The sequence below is a fragment of the Fundulus heteroclitus genome, chromosome 6, assembly GCF_011125445.2.
Source record: "Fundulus heteroclitus isolate FHET01 chromosome 6, MU-UCD_Fhet_4.1, whole genome shotgun sequence".
Taxonomy (NCBI): domain Eukaryota; kingdom Metazoa; phylum Chordata; class Actinopteri; order Cyprinodontiformes; family Fundulidae; genus Fundulus; species Fundulus heteroclitus.
In genome coordinates this window covers 29,271,287-29,295,126 of record NC_046366.1, presented here as the reverse complement: position 1 = coordinate 29,295,126, position 23,840 = coordinate 29,271,287, and the positions used below count along the sequence as shown (strand labels likewise).

Genomic DNA, 23,840 nt, shown 5'->3' with positions numbered 1-23,840 from the left:
CGAAAAATACAGTACTGTTAAATGCCACCGCCACCATACTTCTGTCTGAACGCTTCAAGGCCGCAAAGCCACCGGCACGCGCAGACACCAGAGGCAGACGTCACAGAGCGGCGCGCTGTTTACGCAAGTGCCGGTGAACGTAATTGTTTCTAGAAGTTTTCAATAAAGTTTTGTTAAAAATAAATAATAAAAAAAACCGCCGCCATCTATCCTTGCTATTATCAGAAAGCTGTTGAGCAACGGGAGCCCACAATATTAAGACCACATCGTAGTGACACCGAGTAATGTGAGAAGAAAGCAGCACCGCTATTAACAACGGTCTTTATGGAGCGCTGGCTGTGCGTGGACGTGCAACAAGAGGCAGAGCGGTTACAGAGTCCAAAACTGCTAGATACATACCCCTAAAGCCCTGAAGCTGCAAGTAAAGATGGTTCTACACACGACTTGGGGGGCTGAATACAAATTAACTTAAAATATGTTGAAACCCATGAATATTTGGGGGTGTAAAGGGGCAAAACAGGAAAATGTTCAATAGGCGACTTTTGCAAGGCCCCACACAGGCTTGCTTACTCTTGCAGAAGCTTGGGTTATGTTCATCATATATATTTATTTTCCTGAATGTAATTAAAACTAAATCTGCGCTCAGTTGTTGAAAATGATCCTGTAACGCTGAAAGCGTAGATGAAGCGCCACGTCATTTAGCCAAATGCGGAACCTCTTCTCTCTTAGAAATCCCACCAGTAATATGAAAGGAGCATCTTGCACAATTGACAGCTCTAAAATTAAAGACTGATAGCACAATTACTTTTACAGTCTTGCTCTTTTTTTTTTCCTCTCTGTTGCTGTGGAAGCTTTTCTACGCTCAGCTGTTAGAATAACAATCCGAAGCTGTTAAGGGATGATAGAGCAAACGTCTACCGCCATCCACAGTCTATAGGTTTCAATGCAACAAGCATGGTCTTTAGATCATTTTGAATCTCTGCATGGGTGGCTTGGTCCACATTCACGCAGCTCCCATGCGGACCAAACGTACAAACTAAACGTCTCCGTTAGTCCGGCTATTTTTAGACCAGAGCATTGCATCATGCATCTCTGACATACTGCAAATTACTGTCTGCCCAGAGAGATCCGTTCGAACACGTTGACCTCTTCCAGCCATGAGGAAGTAAGTGATGCTAAAAGAAGTTGACATTCTCTGGCTTCAGGAAGTCTTCACTCAGCTGCAGTTAGAGCCATTAAAGAAACATTTGGATTTAGATGTGTTTATCATTGGGAATTTTCCTGTAGCAAGTCGTTGTTTCCAATGACGTCCTTTCCAGTGCCAGCACGCACGTCACAAGATGTTTTTCATTGATGTCCAACACAAAGTAGTGCACCATTTTCAACACTTTTTACACAAAAATAAAATATTGAAGAAGAAAAAAACTTTACTCTGATGCTCTTAAATACAATTCTGCAAAACCAATTGCCTTCAGAAGTCAGGTTGACTTCTGAAGGCAATTGGTTTTGCAGAATTTTGTAATTTGTAATTTGTGTGTAATTTAATGTGATTGTAAAACCATCTGTTGTCTGACGTTTGTTGGAGAGTACAAGTGGCCACGCATCAACATGAAGAGCAAGGGACACTACAGACAGGTCCAGGGTTGAAGTTGCATTCAATTCAATTACATTTTATTTATATAGCGCCAATTCATGATACATGTCATCTCAAGGCAAAAGTCAAATTTAATCAGATTATACAGATTGTTCAAAAAGTTTCCTCTCTAAGGAAACCCAGCAGATTGCATCAAGTCTCTCCAAGCAGCATTCTCTCCTCCTGAAAGAGCGTAGAGCCACAGTGGACAGTCGTCTGCATTGTTGATGGCTTTGCAGCAATCCCTCATACTGAGCATGTATGAAGCGAAAGTGGAAAGAAAAACTCCCCTTTAACATAGAGGAAAAACCTATAACAGAACCAGGCTCAGTGTGAACGCTCATCTGCCTTGACCGACTGGGGGTTAGAGAAGACAGAGCAGAGACACAGAAAGCACAGAAGCACACATTGATCCGAGAATCCTTTCTATGTCATATGGTAAAAGCGGATGATCTGCCTCCTCTGGATGATGTCACAGCTAGCAGAACGTCAGACCAGGTGTATCTACTATGAAGAAAAAAGAGAGAGAACAAAAAGTTAAAAGCTGAAATAACAACAAATAATGCAAAATTGGAGAACAGTAGGAGAACTCAGCAGAGTAAGATTAATAGACCCTGATGTCCTCCAGCACTCAAGCCTATGGCGGCATAACTATAGAGGTAGCTCAGGGTAGCATAAGACACTCTAACTTTCCTTTTTTGTCAAAAAGGAAAGTTTTAAGCCTAGACTTAAAAGTAGATAGAGCGCATAAATGTTAAAAGTGGAGTTAGGTTAATAATGTTCAAAACTTTGAACTTCTCACAGGGCTCTGTTATGGGAACTGCAGGAGCTGCAGAGATCCAAGGCTTAGGTGGGACAACTTTTGGTTGTACACTTGGCAAATCTTGCCTTTCAAGAAAGAGTAGCAAGAAGAAAGTCGTCATAAAAGCAAAGCCAAGAGAGGTCCTGTTTGCAGTCTACTACAAGCTGTGTATGGGAGATAGCAAACATGTGGAAGAAGTTGTTCTGGCGCACAGAAAAACTAGCCTCGTGAGACCATCCTGATCTCGCGAGCTTTGAAGGTTTCACTCGCAGATCAGTCTGGCTACTCTCGGTTAAAGAAAATTTGGAGCCGTTCACCAAACGAACGTCCAATCAGCGTTGGCTTTGAGGCGGGTTGAGGTGTGACGCAACGGGAATCGCGTCAGTTCAGTCTAAAGAACATGGCGGCTTCAGCCGATGAAACTAGCGTTAGCGTGGCTATCGAGCAAGTTTTATCGGAATTACAGAGTATTTCTTTGCTGAGCTAACGAGCCTTTACCTGCAGCAGCAAGAGTAGCTTGGCTTTTGGTTGTGTTTTCGTCGTCGCTCTGTTACGAGCGACGACGAATCTGATTGGTTTATTTGGCCCGTCTATCACCAACATAGGCCAATCAGCTAACCAGTATTTTCGCCCCTTCCCAAAATTACTTCAACGGAAGGTTTCCAGATGGATATGCGGAGCAAATCTATCTGGCGGAGTCAGGTAACAGAAAAACTCCATGAGAGGAAGAAATACTAACGTCCATATTTATCCTCACAGTTAAGCATGATAGTGGCAGCATCATGCTGTGGAGATGCAGGGAGAGTGAGGCTGGTCAGAGGTAATATAGATGGAGGCAAATGTTTCAAGTGGCACAATTTTGTTAAATGTTATGTTGTTACTGCTTCTTCTGTCACTTAAAACAGTATATGCAGATTACTGGTATGCTACCAGGGGTGAGTTTATTGGACAAGTTTATGGATACAAACAAGGATTTTGTTTTTGTTTCCATCACATGCTGCATAAATCTAGTCTAAAACAGCAGCCTTCTGTATGTAAAACCATCAGCTGTTATTTAGTAAAGCAAAATGTTTTTTTAAACCTTTTATTTAAAAAAGATCCCTATGGGCTTTACAGACGGGCTGTACTCCCCATCTTCATGTCTTCCTGTATGCAACAGGTGAACATACCATCCTCTACGTCTCTAGCTCTCCATTTATTTCTGTTTAGCCGCCATAAACACACCAACTATTCTTCACGATTGTTTAGGATACTGCGCGCGGACATTTTGGAAATGTGACGTCAATTGTTTGTTCTCTTTTTACTGCATTTCCACTGGCTATGTTGACTACGTTATGAAAATGACCCAACAGAATATAAGATGTGTACGTAGCCACTGGAGATATTAAATCAACATTTTCTGCTCTCCAAGAGACTCCGAGTGCACACCAAAATATATTTAAACGCTAAAAAAAATGGATTTTGCATCATATGTTTTCTTTAAACATACAGCCAGAGTTACGATGGAATAGTTCAGATGAAATTGTACTAATATGTTAGAATAATCAAATTAAAGTTCAGCCCAAAATCTGAGGTAAACATTGAAAATTATTTTTACTGTCCCTCTCCATCCATCTTACTGAGTTTATTGTATTTTGCACAGAAGAATTAACAAAAATGTCAATTTTTAGACTTGTTAAAGACACAACTTTCTACTTTCTTATTCAATTACAGGGAAAGATGGTTCAACTATTTGTCTCAGGAGAGTTGTTCAACAATTCATAGAATAATTTTAGATTTTCTATGAAATAAAAATCACAAACCATGTATCATTTTAGTTACACTTCACCACTCCGGGTTGGTTTATCACAAACAAGCAGAATAAAATACATTAAAGCTGGATGCAGTATGATAAAGATTTTGAAGGTTCAAGGAGGATTAATTTTTTTGCTAGGCAGTGTAAATTGTTGTTAGCTCATTTATAATCTGTTGCTGGTTTCTCTCCCTGAGGATGCCCCCTCATCCACCCCTTCCTTATTTGTATTGATCAGAAACCTAATGACCTCCCTGCAGATATGGCAGAAATCTAGTTTACTGCTTTTCTGACTTTAACGTGTTAGGCATTGGCTGAAGGTAATCATGAATCATGTTGCTTTTGTTATTTCTTCCAGGAAACCACAATAACTGAGATCAAACAGAAGATAATGAAGATCCCAGATGCCAACGGTATCGTCATAGATGGCTTCCCTCGAGATGTTGGACAAGCTCTGTCCTTTGAAGACCAAGTGAGTCTCTCTTACTCGTCCTATTTGTCCTCAAAAGGTGTTTTCATCCTTGTGTCAGATGATATTTCCAGCTTTACATTTACAGTCGCCCTAATAGGATTATTCACCACTGAAGGGTTCTTATCACACATGAATTTCATGGAGGTTGTTTTAACTCTCAAGCACAAGAATGCAGCTGCTATCCTGCAGAGGCCAATCATGGTGTCTTTCAGCACCACAACATGTTAAGAGTGATTGGAAAGAAGGTGTTTGACTTTATCCTGTGGCATTATCAGTAAAGGCTGCTGTGAAAACGTTCAGAAATAACCAGAAACTCATATTTGTATTTATGTGCTGCAAGCCTAATACTGTATGTAAATGAGCCGGTTCCAGTTCGGCTTTCTGCCTCAGATCTGCGGATGGCATCATCAGCTGCTCTGTGGGTTGTGTAACCCCACTGGTTATGTCCTCTGTTTGATTTCAGGAGCTGTGCAACATCATGTGGTCACTGTAAAGACATTTAGACACTTTGATATCCAAGCAGTAATGCTTTAAAGATCTGCACTGACAAAAGTACTTTTTAAGGTTTAAAATAACACAGTTTTGTAAGAGTCTTTGTTGCATTTGGCATATAAGTAGAAACAGAATATTACTTTAAAATTGGTGACAGCCAATGTGCATAACTTATTCTGTTTTTAATAGAAAAACATATTTGTTTATATTTTTTGTCAAAGGACTTAATCCTATTAGAGCAAAATTATGTCTGTCAGAAATGTCATCTAGAGATTCCCTGAATCATTTTCCAGGGGGATGGCAGCTCCATATATCTGAATTTGAATATCTTTAGATTCCAGTAGATTTAGATTTATTTATTTATTTGGTAGGGACAATGCACATTAATTAACATTTTGTACATGTGCCAGAATTAGCCAAAAGGCTATTTTTCATCTGTTGTCCCTGGACAAAGCGCAATTTGTCTCGCTCAACAAAACAAAGTTTATACAAACTACGGTAGGTTAAAATGACTAAACTACACAAATTTGTCAATGCAATCAATACAAACAATAAATACATAACAAGGAAACTGCACTTAATTATCATAAAAGGTATACGTAGTAATTAAAACTCAATTAATTGTTCATGCTGATGGAAAAAACACAGGTGGTCCCATGATGGGATTAGGAGAAGGTGCTTGTTATTCAGAATATTGACAGATGTGATTTGTTATGAACCAATTCTTGAGTTGTTTTTTAAATTGATTATAAGTGGCAGATGTTCTGATTGTCTGACTTCCACTCCTTTTAATACTTAAAGCCTTTAACTTTTGAGCCTTGATTTATCGTTTGGTATAAGCAAAATGTGATTTGAGGTTTTCTTGGTGAGAAACGATACAATTTTCTGAAAAAAAGAACGTCCAAATTGTTAATTTAATTATAATTTTGTATGTATGTGTTTATCTATCTTTGGGTCTTTTTTTTTAAATTGGCTTTTAACTGAGATAAACCTATTATTCTTCTGTACAGGCTGGAATTTCTTTTGCTTGTGTCTGAAACTGAAGTAATAAACGAGTCAGCGTGCCTTCATCGTCACATCGGCTGCTTCGTCACTGCTTGTGCGTCACGTCCCATATCAGCGCTGTCATGAGTTCACACCAGCCCCACTCATGATGGCTTATGTCAGCATGTTAGAGCTGCTGCTTATTACCAGCTCTGCCCCTCTTAACTCACTGTCCATTAATTTAGTCGCCCTATAATCAGCAGGTATCCCTAGAATGAGCTAGGATGCTACAGCTTGTAGGTGTACAATTTTATTTTCTTTAGTGCAGCTGCACTAAAGCAAATTAAAATTGCTTTAGTGCTTTAGTGCACACAGCTGTGTGCTAAATGCACATTCTTTACTATGTCTTCAATAGTTCTCTTTAAAGAGAGGTTGAGATTTGGGCTGGTTGTTTTGGAGTTGGGCGGGGTTTACGTTGTTTTTGGGCTGGATACTGTGAGTCAGATCTGCAACCCTTTTTTAGATCAGTGTTGCCAAGTCTGCTTATTATAAGCAATTTTAGGCTTGTATTTTTTAAAGTTGCTTGTAAAATTTGTGAGTTGCAGATTGTGTTTTTTTTTTTTACTTGTTCTTCAAAGTGAAGGTGCTTATTGGGCTTGGAAAAGCCGCGGTGGGTATTAATATTTTATTACAATATAGAATGACGCTAGTTGGGCTTTTTTTTGGTGCTTGTTTTCATAGAGCTGGTCGCTTGTTTCTCTCGCAAGATCTGGCAACAGCGTTTGAGATCCCATTGGCTGCACCCGTGACTGGAATCATTAAACTGCTGTTGTTACCGACCAGACATTATATGGATTCATAACACACAAAGCAGTATATTTGAAGAGTTCATTGCCATTAATGTTGATACTTAAGGTTTACAGCTTGAAGACCAAAAACTCTTTTTCTTAGAACAATCCCTTTCTTTTAAACACAGGCAATTTCTTTTAGAGTAGAGGTTAAACTGGTTCTGGGTTGAGATCAGATGCTAAGAAACAATAACTTAAGAAAAGCTAAAATAATCTAAACTGAACCATGAAAGATGGGCTTTGCTAAGATAACCTAACATAATAAAGACTGGGGTTGCATAAAATAAGCTAAACTAAACCAATCTAAAAGAAAGGCAAGACGGTTTAAGATGGTTAAGCTAAGTAAAGAAATGTTAAAAATAAAATAAACTGATTTAGGAAAAGTAAAAAATAAGCTCAACTAAACCCATGTAAGACAAGCAGAGCAAAGATAGGTAAGGCCAAGATAAGCGAACATAAAAAAGCTGAGATTAAAAAAAAAGCTAAACTACGCTCAAATAAGCTACAATCAGGTAAAAATTGAGTTTAGATAAACACAAACAAGAACTGGGCTTGTCATTGGAAACATGTTTTTTCCAGCCTTTTTTGCTAAAGTGGAACAATTAAAGTCATTTTTGGCCATTGTTTGGTGACATTTAATCATTTTAGGATGGAGCGGATTTGATCCACAGAGGGCCTGCCTACTAAATGTTTGCTATAATATATCATCTTTGCTGTGACAACATGTAAAAAGGCCTGTTAAAGTGGGCTGCCATAGCTAATCAACTGGATGTACACGGTCTGCTTATGTCAGCTGAGGATTGATGCAAAGAGCCATTTCTTTTTCAGGAACTACATTACGTATTCCTTCTGTGACACCAGATAGTGTTCAGGCATACAGATGCATGTTAAGATGCATGAAAATACGCTCCCATTCAGGGACATATCTGCTAAGATTTGCAATTCCTAAACCCCACATTGCTGTTACAAATGTAAAAACCTAAAATAACACACAGTCACACTATTAATGGGATACATTGAAGAATTTGATCCTGAAAGTTGGCTTAGCTGGTTCGAAAATTAAAATAATTTTTCTTTAATTTTTTTTTTACAAAATTCATTATGTTTTATGAACGCATGACTGCAAATGTGCTGTCACTTTCAGAAGCAGTGAAGTGTAAGTTAGATTCTCTATTTGCACTCATTATACAGTAGATCTTCCCACTTGGCTTCAAATCTTTATTTAGCCGTCTCTCTCGCAATGTTTCTATTTTGGTTCACTGTCACTCTTCACGCTGTATTCCTTCTTGCAGACACCCAGCCCATTTTGTGCCTTTAACGAGTCGTCTTCAATGCTCAGAAACCCGACGAAATAATGAAGTGCATGGCTTTGCCAGACTCACTATGATTGGACTTTGTGAAAAAGACTTTTTGTGCTCTTACGTCGAACATCTGTAAAATGGGGGAATTGTCCTTCCTTGCAGAGTGTGTAGGGGGGAAAAGGTGTTAAGTATGACTCTTGGGTTTTGTGGTGAACTGTCAGTCTGTCCAAGATGTGCCTCGCCTCTCATGTAGTGATAGCTGGAAAACTTCAGCCTCCCGGTATCCCCGAACAGGATAACACAAACAAGATTAAACGCAACTCAGTAAGATAAAGACAGAGCAGTCAACCTCTCCACCGGTTGCATTGCTTGCATTTTATTGCATGTAGTGATTTTATTGCTTATCAGCTCACTGTCTTGCAGGCAGGTAATTCGGCTTCTGACCCTCAAGACCCATACAGCATTACATAGGGGTTTTTTTTTACAGCAGGAAATACGACCGTGCATAAAAATCGATACAAAGATTAATATCGATGTTTTTAAAAACGATTTAATATCGATATTCTGGTTTTCAATATCAACATACCTCCCAACCTCTAGGGGGCGTTATTACATCATGGCATTACTGTTCACAGCGAGGAAGTGCAAGTGAGACGACAGGATTTTAGAAGCACCTTAGTCCCTAAAATCAGACTTTTGGGCACATTTTTGGTTTCTGTGATACTTTAAATGCATTGAACATTGAATATTGAATGCATTGTTCAATAAATTGAACATAAATATATTCGGCTGGTTTTGTTGATTGAATGACTTTGAGCATTAATTTGAAAGTAATAAATATCGATATTGTAGTCAAGTCAAGTCAAGCTGGGCTATATCGAGAATCGTATCGTATCGGCTCATCCTAGATGATACCCAGTACTAGTGGGAAAGAATAACACTCTTTCTTTGCATTATAAATGGATAGCAGATCATTAGCTACACTTGCCAAATTGCACAAATGCATTTCCCCTTTAGGGGAAAGGATGTGCAGCAACAAGCAGAAGAATAGCTAAATTCACAATAATGATATGGATTATGATCTGGTGTCCTATTACTTCTTTATCTCATTAGACGAGTCTAATAAAAGAGAGCTTTTGATATTTGTAGAGCATATTTATCAGGATAACGAGAGCATTTAGCAGCCTGCTCCTGGTGGTTAGAGGGAACCAACCACATATAAAAACCGTCAACACTAATATATTACTGATCAGAAACGGCTCCAAACTCCCTGAACAGTGTGTTAACATTTTCGGTAAAACCAACAATCAGAAACCGTTTTAATGAACTGAAAGCAAACTGCCGTGTTTTGTTGTCGAGGCTTTTAAATGAAGATACACTAACAAATACAGATAGTATACAATTAAATGAAAACTAAAGAGCTGGTTAATCATATTTGTGCTCAATATGAGCTGTTTTAAAAGGGAATAAATATCATTCCAAAGTCTTTCTTATGTGCATTACTGAATTTGACACATTTTGTCCCCTCAGTTTGTTTTTCTGCTGCTGCTGCTGCTGCTGATGCTGATGCTGTGTAGTAGTCCACAAAATATGAAAAACAGTTCATGAAGGTGCAAATGTGAATGGAAAATACGATTCAGTAGCATGCTGTGCAGATAAATCTGAATGTATGAGAGGAGAGAGAATCTTACAACCCCTCAGGAGAAGATTCTGAGTGGAGGAATAGAAAAAAATCCTAAACATCTAAGTTTGCTTCCTTGCAGTTACTAAATGTTTAATCATGTTTGTATTTTAGTCAACTCTTTAGCTTACATGAATGTCTTTTTTTTTTTTGCCCACTTTATAATTCTGCTGGGAATTAAGTAATAATGGAACAGAAACCTGCAGAGGAGGAAGAGCAGCGGAAAAAAGAGGAACCTGACGCACGTGTCTACGAACTGTAGGAGGAAGATGGAGTATGTGGATTAACTCGCGTATTCACAGAAAATGTGTCCCTGACAAGATTTGATTGCACCCCCCCCCCCCCCCCCCCCCCCATTTGTGACAGAAAAGTAAATAGGTGACATCTTACAGCAGACATTCATGTGAGGTTCCTGCCCAATGAACTGCTGTGAGTTACTGCAATACATATTAATGGTACATTTTAAAGGTACACTTCAACTATCTGAACCCTGAGAAGGTTTTTTCATGGGACTTTGATTTACCTGGACTGATGTTTTTTTTTCTTCTTCTCATGAGCGTTTTCACTGTGGAACAGGATCGTAACACCAGCAGACGCTGAGTGGGAGCGCCTCCCACCACCAGTGTCTACATAGGTCTGACTCAGCTGCTGAATATCACTTATTAGCCGTGGTTTTCAGCCATAAACCTATAACTGATAAGTTATTCTCTCTCAGCTACTTCACATTGTTACATATATGGATTTGCTGAAAGCTCAATGCTAGCAGGACTTTGCTGATGCGGTCTTCCTCGTTCTCTTGATGGCATGAGGGGAGATGACAGCTCCGGTCTGGATTACAACCAGATGCTCTAGCCATAAACCTTTTTTTCATACAACACTGTGAAAGTGAGTTAGATCAGAGGAAATGTGTAAAGTTCACTGAGATTTAAACAATAACAACCGAGAGATGTATAACCAGCATATATAGCAGCTCTCTTAATAGTCTCTTTATGATGCACATGGTGTTTCTTTAGCTGTGTCTCAGTACCCTGAAAATCCCTGAAATATCACTTTTAAAAGAAAGATTTGCTCGATTTCTTTCCCCAGCAGCTGACTATAAACTGATAATTATGATTTACAGTTAAAGGTAACAGAAAGTATGAACTATAGACTGTTTTGAACTGATAAAACTAACTCAATGTGAAGAAATTTCTGCCAATTTGACACATTTAGCACAACCTTCTGTCAACATTTACCACAAATTAAAGCAGATAGGATAAGTGGCAGAGGTGGATACAAAAGTTATTGAACAGAGAAACCCAAAATTTACAGTACAAAATTTTAAATTCCAATAATAATAATAATAGCAATAATAATAATAAGATGGAAGCAGAAAAGACAAATAAACAGAAAACGGGCAAAATAAAATTAAAATAAAAACTTCTGGAAGGCTTGAGATTAAACAGGTGCTACTTTTACACTCTAGAAAAACACCTGACCAGTCCCCAATTATCATGGTATAATTCATATAGCGGTGAATATCTCCCTCTCATGGGTCCAGTTACTTGGCAGCAAATTAATATTTAGTCCCCAAAGTTGATTTCTTTTTGTCCTTGAAGCAGGAAAATAAGAGCGGGAGAAAACATTTCAGAGAGTTTGACAAGAACCAAACTGTGACTTTCAGAACATTTTCACGGCACCACAGCTCCACAGACATTTTCTTTACTCCTACCTACATGTGACTAACACGCATTACTTTCTGAGGATCTAGGTCACCTGGTTATAGGCAGCATTTCCCTTCAACATGCGCACATTTTAATGAGATTAAAAGTTGCTCTTCCTGAAACGCGTGTTCTGTTGCACGACAAAGTGCTGCCGTCATACTTTGTGCGCTATTCAGCCCAACGCCAACACAGCTAGCTCTGTGGACAGCAGCCCTCTCCAACATCTAAGTTATGTCCCTGTCTGTGTGGTGATTGGACGTCCTCTCGCCGTTATTGTGAGGTGATAACATCTTGCCGTAACGAGAGCTCCTGCGTCGCCGCTGCTCTTTCCCCCGCTCCGTGTTATGAGACAGCAGATTCCTCTCAGAATGAGCGCCCTGTGTGGAAGCCGCCCGAGGGAACAAAACAAATAAACCAGATGATATAGTTTGTGGCTGGAACACGTACAGCACAAGGGAGACAATACCTCTGCAGTTAGGCACTGCTGCCTCATTGATGTAGCTCATAAATTGGATATTATCAGGGGAATATTAAGCAACTCCAGCGGTTTAAAGCGTAAAGCAGATTGGATGTGATTAAGCGTAGTTTTATCTCCTCAACTGCGTATCTGCAGAGTGCAAACGGCAAAGATAAACACATAGAGACAAATATTCAAGGAGCCTGGAAGTCAGATATTTAACCCCTCGTCTCGTAATTTGCTAAATCGCACTTCACAAGCAATGATCTCTCAAATCTAATTTAGTTGACGTGGTTGTTTGTATCTGCTCGGTGTTATTGGAATTGCTGCTTGAATTGGTTCCTAAAAGGGTGATTGATGCCTTGCAGATGGACCCCGAGGTGAGATAAGGTGCCAAGGGACGTTCGCTGGAGATGAAAACGCGCAGATAACACGGGCTTGCACTTTTGTTTGCAGGCGTGTCCAGGCGACCGTGCAAAAACAGCTCGAACAGTCACTGACGAGTAGACAGGAGCTGATGCCCACTTGGCTGTTAACGCAGGCAAGCAGCAGGCCTCGCATTTGCAATCGAATAAAGGGACAACTGGTTATTAAAGGGTGGTCTCTGAAGCTCGGGAGCACAGCAGAAAACAAACAGCGCTGTCCCGAGACGAGACGAGGCACTGACGGGCTGTCAGATGTGAGAGAACGAGTGGGAGTGGAGGAACAGATAAGAAAAGATAAGACAGCATTACTGAATGTTAAGGATGTTAAAAGAAAATATACACGACTTGTACTTGTACAGCGCTTTATCAAGTCTGACACACTACAGTCAGTCACACATTCACACCCTGACGGGGGTGAGCTGTGTTAGCTGCCACAGCTGCCCTGGGGCGGACTGACGGAGGCGAGGCTGTAATACAACGGCGCCACCACCACCGGCAGGCAATGCGGGTGAAGTGTCCTGCCCAAGGACACAACGACTGAGCAGGGGATTGAACCGGGAACCTGTCAGTTACCGTACAACCTCTCCAACTCTTGCACCACTGGCATCAAAGTATGGGGTAAGATAAATGTGAATAAAAACAAATGTGTAGGTCTTTGAATTTGTAAATGTAAGTCAATAAACAGGGATAAATTTAAAATTTGTATTTGTTCCTTGCTGTCAGCCACTAAGCTATATAATACTCTGGAGTGCTAATCACCGTCTGTTTGAACGAGTAGCTTTGAAGCCACCAGCCGCCATATTGGTACTCCCTATTTCCCCCCTGTAACTAGGGAATATGTGCGCGACAGCATCGAATAACGATGATTTTCTCATGGTCAGGGGGGGCTTAAGACTTTTAAAATGTCAAATGCCATATACTTTTATGTTATGTTCTAAAAATATCAAGTACTGAGAAAGTCATGTGCTGAAATATTTTGCATTTTATTCCTTTAAATATATATATTTAACATTTATAAATATATAAATAACAATATACAAAAACATATATTTACATATGTGTATACATTTATATATATATATATATATATATATATATATATATATATATATATATATATATATATATATATATATATATACATATACACATACCCTAGTAGTTGATAGTGTTGGTACATCCACTGACTGTACAATTACCTGTGAAACGTTTTCACAGAGCCAGAAAACTGCTTATTGTTGCAACCAAATCTTATGGGATTCTGTGAGAGTAGGGAGTAGCAAGATGGCGGCCAGTGACTTCAGTTTTTCGGCAAAATCAGCACTCCAGTGTATTATATAGCTCAGTGCTGTCAGCTCATACATACATATGGGACATCAGATGTTTCGTCCGAGAGAATACAAGTTTGGAAGTTACGAATACAAATTACAAAGTTACAGCTTTGCAACGATACACGTGCAAATCCCAAATCTACAACCCCCTGTGACACTCCTTACCAGCTGATGGCAGTAATGATACATGACATCAGATGTTTCATCTCACAGACCTAAACTCTCACGAAGTTCTGTTTTCTCTGTCTTCTTCCAATTCTTCTTGTTTAATGGCGGATGGTGAACAACTTTCAGGTGCATTACTGCCACCAGCTGGTACGGAGTTAAGCAGCGTTGTCAGGGGTTGTAGATTTCTACTCGTAAATGTGCGATTCGTACTGGTAAATTTGCACTTGTATTGTTTCAAAGGTTATAGCTTTGTAACTTGTATTGGTAATTTCTAAACTTGTTGTTTTCACAGAGGAAACATCGGCTGTCCCATGTATGAGCTGACGACAAGTAACAAATTTTAAATGTATTCACATTTATTGACCTACATCACAAATTCAGACACATAGGCATACATTTATATTGACTGTTATCTTACCCCATATAAAAGCGTCAGCAAAGAAAACTCTGTGAAATATGTCTTTAAAAGTGAAAATACACAATTAATGTAACGAATGAATATTACACATAAACAGGAGTCCACAAATGAGACTAAACTTTGTGGCAATAACACAGAAAGGAACACCTAAACTGATTAAAACGGGATTATTAAAACGGGATTTAGGCTAAGGAGAACCAGTTAGGATTGTTGTTTTTTTGGATTTTGAACCTGTGACGGCTGGTAAAAAAAATAAATCTATCATGTTTCGAGATATATATATATATATATATATATATATATATATATATATATATATATATATATATATATATATATATATATATATATAAATCTATCATGTTTCGAGATATATATATATTAGGGCTGGGCATCGATTAAAATATTTAATCGCGATTAATCGCCCTGATTAATCGCCCTGATTAATCGCGATTAATCGCATTGTATTTACAAACTCCAAGAATGAATTCAAAAGTAGTGTAAAGAGCACTTTTATTTTAATGTTCTGCTGCCATATGAACAAAAGTGTTGTAACATTTGTAGCACCTATTTTATACTGGATATTTTCAACCCATCTATTGAATTTAGTGCACTAGTTGATCTTTTCTTCATAAGAGAACAGCAAGCACTGCAGCCAAAATATGGCCTTTTTTGACCTGCTGTATATTAGCCAGTCCCTAAGCTTGATGTATCATGAAACTGTTGACCTTTTGGGTTTTTATTTTATTATTACAATTAAATAATAATAATAATAATAACAATAATAATGTTATGTTCAGTGTTTTTTCGCTAATCCACCTCTTATATATTTCAATCCTTATGTAATTTTGTCTGTGTTGTGTGCACCTGCCTGTTGCTTTAATCCTATAAATTTCCCCGTCGTGGGATAAAAAAAGGATTAGCTAATGTTATCTTATCTTAAATAACAGTTTTTAATATATGTACTGGGTTCTTTCAAGGTCTTAATTACATGTTATGTGTGGGCTCCAGTAACATCCATCCATCCATCCACTGATCTACCTGGATGTTCCCTGGAGGACTGAAACGCCTCAGTCAGAGACGTCAGTCTGTGGGTCTGTCGGGGCAATGAGAGAAGTTTCGTCTCCTCTCTCCGTTTCTGGGGCTCGACGTTTTCATGTTTTTTCACGTGCTTAGATAAATTTGTTGTGTTTCCACTGAAATTAACCGGCTTTTTTTACAAAACATACAGCTTGATTTCATTTACGGTATTAAAATAAAGCCAAACGGTGCTACTTCCTCTGTTCATGTTTTTTCGCTGCTGCGGTCTCTCTCAGCTGTTTCTTTGCTAAGTTTGTGTGAAAGCTGAGTGGGCGGGCCAGGCTGAGCCTGCGTGCTGATTGGCTGGCGCCGCTGAGCCATGTACGAGAGGGGAGGGGGGGCGGGAGAGTGCTGCCGTGACTGCTGCTGCAGTCAGCGCGCGTGCTGACTGACACTGACTGAAAGCATGTGAGCAAGATGCGTTAATGCGCGATAAAATAAATATCGCCGTTAATAGTCTAATGAATTAACGCGAAATTAACGCGTTAACTTGCCCAGCCCTAATATATATATATATATATATATATATATATATATATATATATATATATATATATATATACATACACAGTACATACATACATACATACATATATGTTTTTTTGTTGTGAGGGGCACCCTAGAGGTCTGAGATTGCCACAATGAACTCTGCTTGAGCATAAATCTGTCCGCAGTCACTTGGCTGCTGCTGGATTTTTAAGGTCGGTCCAGTTCAAGTTGCTTTGTCTACTTTTTTCTTCCAAAAGAAGCGTCGTGAAATTAGTATTTTGTACATAAATGACCACTTTTTCTTTTGTTGCAATATTCTCTCCGATCCTCTTGTTATTGTAGTTTGACTCTTACGTTTGCACCACGTGTGAGGGACATTTGCACCTGTGCATCTAAACTGTCCGGAGTGAGACTTTGACACGTATCATGAATTACTCAGATTGGATGAGGAATGAAACAAAACGCTCTGATTGGTAGAGTGCTTCACCCGGAGGAGAATCTTTAAGTGACCAATCAGAGACCAGCATGAAGTCACATGGAAGCCAAATGATATCACTGACTTATAGATGCTCACTTGTCAGGTGCTAAAACATTACAATTAGGATGCGTACACAAAAGGTAACACCAAATTAATCCATAATGGGATGGGAACACTGAGAAATCTGAAGTTAGACACATTTTATGAGAGAACAGATAATTACTTTTTATTTTGTATTTTATGATCATTGAGGGTCAGATGTTATCTCTGGAGTGACTTAACACCAGGAATGTGTCAGTCGTAGTTCATGTTGTTGACATGTTTGTGTGGCTCACACTTTCTGAATCTCCCCCAAACTCTCTTGTTAGCTTTGGCTGGAAATCCTTTTCAAGGCTGTGGTTATCCCTGTTTGTTCTAGCCTTCTCCACCACACTTTTTCTCTCCACTTAACTTTCCGTTAATGGCTCACCCGTCTCGTGGCAGACTGTCTGCTGTACAAATGTCAAGCCAGCATTCTTATCCACAACTTTGAAAGCCATAACATTTCTGGATTGCAAGTTGCAACCCTGGTGTTTTCTTTACCTCCCAGTTTTACTTATACGAAGCAAAAACAAGCATCCACAGGCCAGAGAAAAGGAAAATCTCACATAAAAAGTAGATTTTATGTGGTCAGACGGGAGAATCGAAAACACACGTTGATCTTGTGTTTAATTATCACTCAACATTAGACAGGTAAAACACCTTCAAGAGCCAAAACTAAAACAAGTATAAAAAGATTAATAATGACGGTTTTCTTTCTGATAAAATATTTGGGGAATTTTGAATCTTCTATGTTTCAGCCTTGATTTGTATTTTACCTTTCAGAGTTTTATTATTGTGGACTCTAAAACGAAGAGGGAAAAGCCCAAATTTCCAGCAGTGAAGCGGTTATCGTCGTAGTTTTCTGTTGCTAAGAAACGTCTTTGTGTCGATTGAGGATCCAGCTTAACATCCGACATGTTCGGCACGCTCAGCTCGAATTAAGCCTCGAGCAAATCTCTGGTGTCCAAAAGTAAAATATGACCTTCCACTGAGTGGCAGATAACGTAGCACCGAGATGGGAAGTGATAGTGTGCAGGTTGTATGTTATTCTAAGTATTTTTCTCTTATAATCAAATCATAGGCGACTGATGTAGAGTGATGTTTCTATAAATGGAGAGGAAGGTTTAACACAGAAGATGTGAGGCATGTCTGAAGGTCAAGGAAGGGAACTAATTATATTCTCAGTTTAGGTTCTTTTAACTCAAAGATAATCTGTAATAGTACATGTAAAGACGTATAACACATTTTTCAGAGCGTTTTGGGGACTGAAATTGTCAAGTACTTACATTTCAGCTCTCTAACTCAGTTTTATAAAGGAAAACTAATAGATTTGAGCGTTCTCAAGCAGAATTACAAAGATAGAATAAATGTCCTGAAGGTTCAGCTGAAGACTCAAGTGGAAACTCCTCTCTTTGTCAGCAGCAGCTCCACTGCTCTCAGGGGCCGAGGCGGAGGAAGAAAGCCTGGAAGACTGTCTGCTGGGATTAAAATACCCAGACACTCAGAGGAAGTAACAAAGCTAGACTGTCTGGAAACCTTGTTTGCTGCCTTCTTTCCCTGCTGCGAGAAGGTCCCGGGTTCAAATCCCGAATGAGAAAGACGATCTCAAAATAGAGTATTTGAAAAATAATATTCTCCTGTTTTTGTTTACATGTTTTTATCCAATTATTGACACCCTTCTTAATAATCTGTGGAAAAAAATCTTTATTGGCATTATAGAAATCAAACTATTCATATAAGTGCTCAGCAAGTATTTGCTAATTTTGAGAAGTTTTTTATTGATGTAGCCTACCTGATGAGCTCTAAGTCTCAGTTTGGAAGGCCTCCTTACCTTCACCTTAAACTTTATCTTCCTCAAATGTTTCTTGAGCAGATTCAAGTCAGAACTGTGGATGGGCCTCTCCAACTCTAATATTACTTACAGTCTAAAGAAACCTGTTGGTAAAATTAAGAGATTACGTCAAACCGAAATCCGCCTGGGGTATTGATAATTTTGGGCTTATTTGTTACATGTTACTGTTGTGTAATATGAAATAAGATAATACATAACTGAAGCTACTGCATTAATATGCATAATAGAATAATTTTTTAAGGTTTTATGTTTAAATTTAGTGTTTTTATGGAGTTAAACTCATTTATTCAAATTAAATCCGGCCTGACATATCTGGAGAACATTTAAGCCCTTTTTCATAATACAAGGCGATCCACTGGGAGTACAGAACTTGTGTGCTTTCAAAGCGTGCAGCTGTGGTTGCAGAACCAAAGGGGCGGGGCTTGTGTAAGATTTATCGGGAAAGAGAGTGGTGTCACAATCCTGGTTTAGGGCATCAAATGGATTCAGGGTGTTAAATGCAAGCAAAGATGCTGCACAGCATCCCCACTATGCCGGCATCTGTATCAGATTCTGCTGATCAGCGTATTTCTCAGACCTGATGGACGACTGATGAACTTGAGGTGCCTCTGCTCTTTGCGGACCCGCAGACTATTTCTTAAATCTTTGCTTTGCATCATGCCGTTATGTCACACTCATTCTGCCACCTTCTATCAACCCTTACGGGGGATCAACAGTAATATTGATGGGTCAACCTCAACCCCCCATTCCATGTTGGGACCTTTCACTTAATCGACAGGTGTAAAGAAAACATTTTTGTTATGTGGTAACTACAGTGGATTTGGAATCAGATGTCTTTTCAGCTACATGGGAGAACAAGATCAAAACAAGATCAAAAAGAGGCATTCTCACAAATAAAAAAAACTTAGTTTAATAACTGGGAGCCAGATTTAGCTGCTGTTCAGGCTTCTAAGCTGAAGGAGGTTTGAAATATCCAAGAGCCATCAATATCAAAGTTCAGCCTGAGAAGGTCAGTGCTTCTTTTGGTCTCTCAGCAACCAGAAAAAGTGGGCCTAGGTGCAATTTGGAGGTGTGTGTCCTTTTCATACCTGGTATTCTTTTAGTGGGCATACAGTGCATATTGTTTCCTATGTGCAATTGTCATCATTGCCATTCAGTATTTATTGAAACTTGAACAACAATGGCTGCTCACCATAGCAGAGAGGTGCAATCCAATGATTTGCACTGTGAGCAGTGATGCATTGCAACATTATGTTAATTGTTTTGTAGTTGCTTGCTTGAAGTGCTGCCAACATGTTTTGTGCACGATGGAGTTGTAACCAAGATTTAAAGCCAGCCTCATCAGTCCTGCTTCAAATACTTGATGACCAAACCCAGTCATTCATGCGCCAGTCCACCCAAAACTTCAATACCAATAAGGCTCCTCCTTATGGGAGTTTTTTGTAGGCTGTAGTGGGAAAATTGATCTTCTATCAGAAATAACCTGTTATCCTCTTATTGCGCGCCAGAAGACCTCAACACCATCCTGCAAGTCCTGATTTTTGTATTATTAATTTTTTTTAGTAGTGTGCTCTTAATACTTTCTGAAAGGGTCAGCAGCAAGAATAACAATGATAACGGTGTATCGATAACGATTAAGGCTAATGTCTTTCTGGTTAGAATCATAGCAAACATGGACCCAAGATCATTAGTTGTCACGAATCAGAGACAGAGGACCCAGTATTCAGCCAGACAAGAGAGGTTTTTAAGCAAAAGAACAGGATTTATTAATGATCAGGGACAGGCAAGGCTCAATGGTCAAAAAGGCAGTCCAAAATCCGGTACACAAAATGGCAGTCCAGAACAGGCAGGAATACAAACAGGGCAAGGCAAGCTCTGATAATCCAAGGGCAGAATCAGGTCAGAAAAACGAGTGAGCAGTCAGACAGGGCAGGGAAAAACAGGTTCAGGATGGCTCAGACGTCAAAAAGGCAATTGGGTAATATCAACAGACTTATGGATGCTGGACAAAACTCACCAAAGGCATGTAAAGACAATGATCTGGCAGAGTGCAGGAGACAGAGGCAGATATAAGTAGGGGAGTGAGCAGGTGAACAGAGTGAAACTAATTACAAGAATGGGTGGAGCTGATCAGGGGGAGACAAAATGGCTGCAACTAAACTGAAGCTGATTGGATGGTAACTGGTGAAGGGGAGTGAGAGCAAGACAAAAGAATGCTGGCAGGTGAACTGAATAAAGGCTGGTGACAAGTGATCAGAGCAGGCCAGAAGAAAAGTACAAAATCAAACCACATTAAAACCCAAACTATTCCATTAACCAAAACCTAAACCTAAGACAGAATTGATTACATAAAAGAACCACTAAACCAAAACAGAACTTAAACTAATCCAGAACCAAAATCACCATAAAGACCAAACAGAACATAAGCAAATAATAAAAACCCAAATCATGACAGAGCCCCTCCCTCAAGGGCGGATTCCAGACGCCCTAAAGAAAAAAATAAAAATAAACAAGAAACAAAAAACAAACCAGACCGGGCGGGTGGAGGGAGGTACAGGACGGAGGGTCAGAGTCAAAAAAAAGAAAACTGTCTAAACAAGAATCCAAACCAAAATCCAAACGAAAACAACCCAAACAGGGCAATCTCGGTCTATTTGGGCGTCCAAGGGACAGGCCCCAATAAGTCCAGAGGGTATCCCAGAGAAACGGCCCCGGTGTGTTGCCATGTCTGGTGCCTGGCTACAGAGCAGGACCCTTCGAGGGCGGAGTCGACGAAGCAAGCAGGACCCTTCGAGGGCGGAGTCGACGAAGCAAGCAGGGCCTTTCGAGGGCGGAGGCCGGCGTCGGAGCAGGTCTTTCGGAGGCCGGCGTCGGAGCAGGTCTTTCGGAGGCCGGCGTCGGAGCAGGTCTTTCGGAGGCCGGCGTCGGAGCAGGTCTTTCGGAGGCCGGCGTCGGAGCAGGTCTTTCGGAGGCCGGCGTCGGAGCAGGTCTTTCGGAGGCCGGCGTCGGAGCAGGTCTTTCGGAGGCCGGCGTCGGAGCAGGTCTTTCGGAGGCCGGCGTCGGAGCAGGTCTTTCGGAGGCCGGCGTCGGAGCAGGTCTTTCGGAGGCCGGCGTCGGAGCAGGTCTTTCGGAGGCCGGCGTCGGAGCAGGTCTTTCGGAGGCCGGCGTCGGAGCAGGTCTTTCGGAGGCCGGCGTCGGAGCAGGTCTTTCGGAGGCCGGCGTCGGAGCAGGTCTTTCGGAGGCCGGCGTCGGAGCAGGTCTTTCGGAGGCCGGCGTCGGAGCAGGTCTTTCGGAGGCCGGCGTCGGAGCAGGTCTTTCGGAGGCCGGCGTCGGAGCAGGTCTCTCGGAGGCCGGCGTCGGAGCAGGTCTCTCGGAGGCCGGCGTCGGAGCAGGTCTTTCGGAGGCCGGCGTCGGAGCAGGTCTTTCGGAGGCCGGCGTCGGAGCAGGTCTTTCGGAGGCCGGCGTCGGAGCAGGTCTCTCGGAGGCCGGCGTCGGAGCAGGTCTCTCGGAGGCCGGCGTCGGAGCAGGTCTCTCGGAGGCCGGCGTCGGAGCAGGTCTTTCGGAGGCCGGCGTCGGAGCAGGTGTCTTGGAGGCCGGCGTCGGAGCAGGTCTCTCGGAGGCCGGCGTCGGAGCAGGTCTTTCGGAGGCCGGCGTCGGAGCAGGTCTCTCGGAGGCCGGCGTCGGAACCGGACCCGACGCCTGGAGAGAGAGAGAGCAGAACCTGGCGCCGGACTACGAGCTAGAATAGGCGCCTGGCTACAGAGTTCAGGGGATGCAGGCCCCGGGCTACAGGCTTCAGGCACAGACGGGGCCGGGCTACAGGCTTCAGGAGGCCCCGGGCCACAGGCTTCAGGAGGCCCCGGGCCACAGGCTTCAGGAGGCCCCGGGCCACAGGCTTCAGGAGGCCCCGGGCCACAGGCTTCAGGAGGCCCCGGGCCACAGGCTTCAGGAGGCCCCGGGCCACAGGCTTCAGGAGGCCCCGGGCCACAGGCTTCAGGAGGCCCCGGGCCACAGGCTTCAGGAGGCCCCGGGCCACAGGCTTCAGGAGGCCCCGGCCTACAGGCTTCAGAGGGGACCTGGCAACCTAGGCGGAAAAGCAACTCCCGCACGCCTGACTCCAACTGAGAAATCGAATTCTCCACAACAGACCGCCACTGTTTGTCGGCCGATGGGTCCATGTTTGGCCAGATCATTCTGTCACGAATCAGAGACAGAGGACCCAGTATTCAGCCAGACAAGAGAGGTTTTTAAGCAAAAGAACAGGATTTATTAATGATCAGGGACAGGCAAGGCTCAATGGTCAAAAAGGCAGTCCAAAATCCGGTACACAAAATGGCAGTCCAGAACAGGCAGGAATACAAACAGGGCAAGGCAAGCTCTGATAATCCAAGGGCAGAATCAGGTCAGAAAAACGAGTGAGCAGTCAGACAGGGCAGGGAAAAACAGGTTCAGGATGGCTCAGACGTCAAAAAGGCAATTGGGTAATATCAACAGACTTATGGATGCTGGACAAAACTCACCAAAGGCATGTAAAGACAATGATCTGGCAGAGTGCAGGAGACAGAGGCAGATATAAGTAGGGGAGTGAGCAGGTGAACAGAGTGAAACTAATTACAAGAATGGGTGGAGCTGATCAGGGGGAGACAAAATGGCTGCAACTAAACTGAAGCTGATTGGATGGTAACTGGTGAAGGGGAGTGAGAGCAAGACAAAAGAATGCTGGCAGGTGAACTGAATAAAGGCTGGTGACAAGTGATCAGAGCAGGCCAGAAGAAAAGTACAAAATCAAACCACATTAAAACCCAAACTATTCCATTAACCAAAACCTAAACCTAAGACAGAATTGATTACATAAAAGAACCACTAAACCAAAACAGAACTTAAACTAATCCAGAACCAAAATCACCATAAAGACCAAACAGAACATAAGCAAATAATAAAAACCCAAATCATGACATTAGTAGTCTAACCAGCTTCTAAAATAATGTCTTTTAGGTCTCAAACACAAGATTATAATGAAAAAGTTTGCCGCTGTTTGACTTGTGATGTTTTGGCAAAGCAATAACTTAGCAGTAGTTTCTTATGTACTTTACCTCTTTTTTACCTTCTCAAACTTTTTATGTTGCATTAAACAACAAATGTCAGCAAACATATTAGTGGTACTGAGGGCCTGAATGTGGGGTGCTTAAATCTTTAGCTAACTCCAGGCAATTATTTGTGAGATGCAGATTGCGATCTGTGCTATTGCGATAACAATACATTTGCGATATATCGTGCAGCCCTAGTCAGCAGAACATACAGTTCATTCAGATTTATGAACATTGATATGGGGCCACAAGCTGACATACTATCA

At 41.2% G+C, this 23,840-nt stretch overlaps 1 protein-coding gene across 1 annotated transcript in view; it reads left to right on the top strand.

Moving 5' to 3' along the window:
* Window positions 1-23,840, top strand: part of ak5 (adenylate kinase 5) — a 127,422-nt gene that overhangs the window by 16,481 nt on the left and 87,101 nt on the right. The window contains exon 5 of the mRNA XM_012853030.3: window positions 4,586-4,699. Coding sequence (XP_012708484.2) covers window positions 4,586-4,699 — 114 coding nt within the window. The remainder of the gene's footprint in view (window positions 1-4,585; window positions 4,700-23,840) is intronic.